General features: G+C 33.7%; 1 protein-coding gene across 1 annotated transcript in view; it reads right to left on the bottom strand.

The window, feature by feature from the left end:
* The window catches only part of LOC129266484 (protein turtle homolog A-like), an 88,648-nt gene that overhangs the window by 11,383 nt on the left and 70,926 nt on the right, over positions 1–6,339 (bottom strand). The window contains exons 6-9 of the mRNA XM_054904339.2: positions 4,430–4,563; positions 3,901–4,019; positions 1,767–1,914; positions 1,013–1,124 (exon numbers count right to left, since the gene is read on the bottom strand). Coding sequence (XP_054760314.2) covers positions 1,013–1,124; positions 1,767–1,914; positions 3,901–4,019; positions 4,430–4,563 — 513 coding nt within the window. The remainder of the gene's footprint in view (positions 1–1,012; positions 1,125–1,766; positions 1,915–3,900; positions 4,020–4,429; positions 4,564–6,339) is intronic.

Here is a 6,339-nt window from a genome sequence, read left to right as displayed (position 1 = left end):
TTTAAAAATATGATTTTCAAGAGCCGTGGTGTAGTGGTTCCAACTCCCGCCTTGTAAACAGAGGGTCGTGTGTTCGAATCCCACCGCGGTCTAGCGTCCTTTGGCAAGGCGTTAATCCACACTTTGCCACTCTAGACCCAGGTGCCTAATGGGTACCCGGTAGGATGCGAAAGATATTGTATGTTTGAATTTGCCAGCGCCATAATGAGGCTGCGATGAATGCAAGGAATGCTCCCCAGGGAGTGGAAATTGTGCACTTTTCGTGCGGGATTGAAATGAATCCAATGACCGGGGTAATAATATGATGTAACGCGCTTTGGGCCATTCTGGGAAAAGCGCTTTATAAAAATTGGCTATTATTATTATTATTATTTCTTTTTGAAACCCAGATAAAGCCAGCTAAGTGACTTTTTGGTATCCCCTCTTCAAATTGTTTTTGCTCACTCATGCGTGAATGAGAAATAATTTAAGTAATTTCAGATGAAAGAGGAGATTCTAAGCTTTACAATGGTAGGTCATTTGTCTATTTTATTTGTGATTAAGTTAGGATAAATCATCGATAAATCTCAGTTTCGTATTTTGTGAGACGCACTTTATATTATCTCTAGTGTTGATTCCGTGTTTGATTTGCATGTTTAAAGGAAAATCAATTAACATAAATTGTCCAATAGCTTGACTAATCTTTTTGTTTATTAAATAAAAAATATTTGAAGTAAATAAAAAATTTGAAAACAAAAGTATTAGTCAAGCCTATTTAACAATTTCTTTGAATTAATTTCCCTTTAACCATTCATTATCAAATGTACTATTTGCAAATAATGGTATATGATTATACATTTCGAATTCCATAAATCAAACATTATCTAATTCAACTTGGTCTATCTGATAAAACAATTCATTTTCTACAATCAAGGAAGCAAACCTGCATTGGCTATTTCAAAAAATTATTTTCCTAGACAAAGATTTCTTTTTTGCTTATCTTATCAGAATAATGATTAGACAATGTAGTTACCTGATAGCGAATGTTTGTGTCCTTCCTCCATCATAACCAGACTCCCAAGAGATGTATGCTGATGTGGAGCTGGTTACCACGGCAACATTGGTAGGAGTATGCGGGCTTGTAGCTGCAGTTGAGAGATAATACGTTGATAACATGAATGAATGACCTACTGAATGAATGAATTTTTATTCCTATAAATATATTCATATACATATATTACATACATGCACATAGTGTGTTACTAATAGGTTCCTGAAAAGAAACAATTCATTTGAATCACTGGAGAAGAATACCAAAACCAAAATTTGATTTGAATGAAAAAGTATAATAAATCAAGCCTGATACTGAAAACTTTATTAAAATCGGATGAAAAACAAGAAAGTAATAACATATTTATTTACACAGATACAGTGCATACATGTATACAGAAGAATTAGGACATGAATGGCTTTCTACACTTGAGACCGATTGGATTAATTGTAAGATGAGGCCCTGAGGATGTCACATCTGATTGTTGTTAGCAAGCCATCTTATCATATTTTCTTAATTTCTTTTTTATCAAGACTGTAGTACTTGAAACCAAAAAAACAGCCATTCAACACAGTGATTTTCTTTTCAAGAAATATGGTTAAATGTTTAAATGACATACTGGCTAAAATGTCTAGTTATGACAGACACATGTATGAATTCACATCAACGTCATAAATCAAACACATACAGTTCATATGATACACATCAAGGTCATGTGACCAACCAAGAAACTTACGAGAGACAACTAAATCTGCTGATGCTATCACCGTAGCAACCTGATTTGTTGCCACACATTCGTAGGTTCCATGGTCATCTTTACTGATCTTCACAATGTCCAGACCATTCTCTGTGATGACCGCTCGGATAGACAATTCTCCATTTACCTGCAATATTACAACCATTCAAACAGATAAAGCCTACATGTATTTCAAGTTATGGTAAAATCCCCCCAAGAATGCTTGCTACTATTCTAAATCATTACTAAATTATATTAACGATAAATACCAGTTGTGGTAACCATCTCAAAATGAGTTTGAACAGAATCCAATAAAATGACCACCCAAGTATTTGTATGTATAAATAAAAAAATATGTGCCAATTGGCTCTGGAAAAGAATGTGTAATTGCTGATAAATAAGCATGGAATTCCATAAAATTGGGGGTATTTTTTCCTAGCAATATTAATACACTGTCCCACATTTTCCTTTTCGTGTTAGTTATCATCAGAATTTTCAGTTTTCAGCTAAGATTTCATGATATCACAAAGATAAGTTTATTTGAATGTACCAGATCTATGATGAGATGCTGGTAATTAACCATGATTTTAAAAAACTTTATCCTGAAATAATTGTTTGCTGCAATTACTTTCTTTCACCTTTAAGGCATGTGCTATAATATGGTCATGTGAAGGATAGAGAAAATACAAATGTTTTATTGGGAAAATTTACAGGTTTTCAATCGAAATAAAACATCTACATTAGTTTTTTTTTCTTGCTTACTTTAAACCTCTTCTCAAACATGGAATGGGATGAAAATTATAGGATATAAATTTGAAAAGCAGCTTTTTAATATTTAATTATAAGTTTGTAGAGGATGTGTTTAAAGGAATATTTTACATTCCAATGAAACCATTACAGAGGGAGGGTGCTAAAGGCCACATTTAAAATCCAGCTAAAAAACATCTAATGACCACTACACATTTTTTATATTCATATTACCTACTCTATAGACTGGCTTTAACCCTAATAAGACTAGGAGGGGGGGCTGATTCAACACCCCTCTACATTTTTCACGATAAATCCGCCGCATAATTTTTTTTGACCGCATCGCTCGCTGACTTTTTACTTTCAAGTCTTGCGCAACTTTTAAGACCAAAATTGGGAAAACCTGGGAACGTGGTCAAGAAATTACGCAACATTTCATAAGTGCATGCAGACCCAAAATTTCTCAAAATCACGAAGTTGTGTACAAATCCAATGCAAATAGCGTTTTCAGCCAAAATTAAAAAATGTATCATTATTTTTCCTTTTACCGATTAAAATAAATTATTTTCACTGGTTTATGGTCAAAATAAAGTTCCCGCCAATTTCCATCTAAAAAACAAAAAGTTGAAAAACAAATACATAAGAAATTAAAAAAACAATAAAATATATAAGATATAAATGTGATGTTGAAATTTTTTTTAATACATTTGATCAGATTCCTACAAAGAGTCTGTGAACCAAAAACTAGCATTTAAAGGGCATTATTTAGTTAATAAGAGCAAACTTTTTATTTTAATAGGCATAAAGTAGCATAGAGATTTTTCACAATATTTGATTTTAGAGCTTTGTAGATTATGCCATGGGTAACACGCATGCCAATTTTCATAGTCGAAATAGCCCAGTCTATTAAGAGTAAAACATTTTTCCAGTTATAGAATTCCTCCCCCCCCCCACACTCAAGTACCTGTAATAATAATTGGCTTTTATATAGTGCTTTATCAATCTACGACTGTTCAAAGTGCTTCACAATTATTATTACCCAGTCACTGGATTCATAGCTTATTAGCGGCCTGTTAGGCACACACTTGCTAAACCAACCACAATGATGGTTGTTTCCTACTGGTACCCAATTAGCACCTGGGTGAGAGTGGCAAAATGTGGATTGACACCTTGACGCTAGGCCATGGTGGGATTCGAACACACGACCCTCTGATTACAAGGCGAGAGTCAGAACCGCTACACCACCGCACTTCCACTTTATGACGTGAGGGATTAAAAATGAACATGGGTTTTACAGGATTAATTGGAAAGAAAATGAGAAAGAAGATGGAGTAACCTTTCTCCTAGTAGTAAGAGTAATTCCTGTAATGATGAAGTGAGGGCCTACCTTTCTCCATGTAAGTCTGGTTTCCACTGTATTCTCTATAACATTACACGGCATAGACACAGAATCATCAATTGATTTCTCATACATTGCCTCTGGTTGAACGCTGAATTCTGGTGGATCTATAGACAGAATGGAAAATAAACAATGTCACAATTAGTCAACAAAAACACTGACAAAGCCCCCATGATATGCTGCCTAGCTTGCTATTGGAGCTTTCAAAATTCTGCAGTATTCCTTTCAAAATCATATGCCGGCATATATAAATATGACTGATAAAAATAAAAAATAGAACTGTAGATCTAGGAACAGAAAAGAAAATATGAATAATAACAAAAATTATCAAAATACAAGGTAGATTTATATAGCATATTGTCACAAAGGCTTTTAGCTCAAGATACCGCTACATTACAAACGCCAGATACATTACTCTTTCACCCTCTCCCGCGTTGAGAGCAGCAGAATGTAGACCAATTTCTTGCTGCAAGAAGAACCCATGACCCTCTAGAAGATAATCAGCAACCATACTTACCGATTACAATAAGACTTGTTGGTGTTGATTGGCCAGCAGTACCTAGATCATTGTAAGGTGTACAGGTATATGATCCTTGATCATTAAGAGTTGCTTCCTCTATTATCAATGACCCTTCTTCACTTGTTGAATACCTAGAAAAACAATTGATCATGCTTTCAATTCATATATATATATATATATATATTCTTTAGTTACTTTTATGTACATTCATATATTCTTTAGTTTTATGTAAATTCATATGTAAATTCATATATTCTTTAGTTTTATGTAAATTCATATATTCTTTAGTTATACATGTATGTAAATTCATATATTCTTTAGTTTCATGTAAATTTTTTCATATATTCTTTAGTTTTATGTAAATTCATATATTCTTTATATAAATTCATTTTTTTTTATATAAATTCATATATTCTTTAATTTTATGTAAATTCTTATATTCTTCAGTTTTATGTAAATTCATATATTCTTTAGTTATATATAAATTCATATATTCTTTAGTCATATGTAAATTCATATATTCTTTAGTTATATGTAAATTCATATATTCTTTAGTTATATGTAAATTCATATATTCTTTAGTCTTATGTAAATTCATATATTCTTTAGTTTTATATAAATTTATATATTCTTTAGTCATATGTAAATTCATATATTCTTTAGTTTTATGTAAATTCATATACATGTATACTTTAGTTTTATGTAAATTCACATATTATTCAGTTTTATTTAAATTCATTCTTTATATAAATTCATATATTCTTTAATTTTATGTATATTCTTATATTCTTCAGTTTTATGTATATTCATATATTCTTAAGTTTTATGTAAATTCATATATTCTTTAGTTATGAAAATACTTACCATGATTTTCTTATTTACGAGATAACTGGATATACTCATTTGATTTGCTAGTTCATTACGATTAACTTGCACGCTGAATAAAAGTACACAATTTTTCCTGCGCGCGCGCAGCATCTCCCTACGCACGCACTATCCCAAGATCATCACGCAAAAAGGCGTCCATTTCCTCTCATGAGCCTGAACGCAAGACATGTTGCCACGCAAGGCGAGGGGTCGGTGGGAGGGTTCAAATGAGTATATCCAGTTATCTCGTAAATAAGAAAATCATGGTAAGTATTTTCATAATTTACATCAATAACTGGGATATACTCATTTGATTTGCTAGACCAACACGGATTCAACGTGAAGGGAGGCATGTCTAGACTAAGAAAGTGCGTACAAAAATAGGGAGATGAAGACACGAAAGGCCACTGCCTTAAGGACAGAGGAGGTAAATAAGGCCTCATGTGAAGAAAGGTCCTTAAGGACAAGGAATTAGAAGAGCGCCGAAAAGGCGGTCCTCAAGATGTCGTATACAACGATTCCATAGAAAGAGCCCAAGAAGAATGATACTATAATATCATGGGCCCTCGGCCTAGTGTCAGAAGGAGAACATCATCACCAACTGACTTGATCGTTTCAACAATCCAGCGTGAGAAGATGTCTCGAGAAGCTGCCGCAAACGGCTCGCGCGACAAAACAACCAACTGCACAGAGTTGGGAATTGTCTGAAGAATGGCAAACAAAGACGAGGGTTAGAAGTAACACCTAATCTAAGCCTATCCCGGCAACGGTCCGGGAGCAATGCATAAGTATGCAAAGCTTTGTACTGTAAATGGTTATATATAAACAGATACCGGAGGGATCTCGACTGATAGACAGACAAAAGATACCCTGAAAACCGACCCAAGAGGGAGTTAGTCAAGCGTCAAGAACGACCGACAGGTGCCATGACGGACTAAGCCATACAAGCTCAACGTTTGAGAAAAACTTAAGAGGTTGTAAGATTCGGATTGAAGGTATTAATCATCCGTAACCGGAGGGATGATAATTGCCGATGATCA

Source organism: Lytechinus pictus, chromosome 8 (genome assembly GCF_037042905.1).
Source record: "Lytechinus pictus isolate F3 Inbred chromosome 8, Lp3.0, whole genome shotgun sequence".
Lineage (NCBI taxonomy): Eukaryota > Metazoa > Echinodermata > Echinoidea > Temnopleuroida > Toxopneustidae > Lytechinus > Lytechinus pictus.
This window is presented reverse-complemented; position numbering and strand designations above follow the sequence as displayed.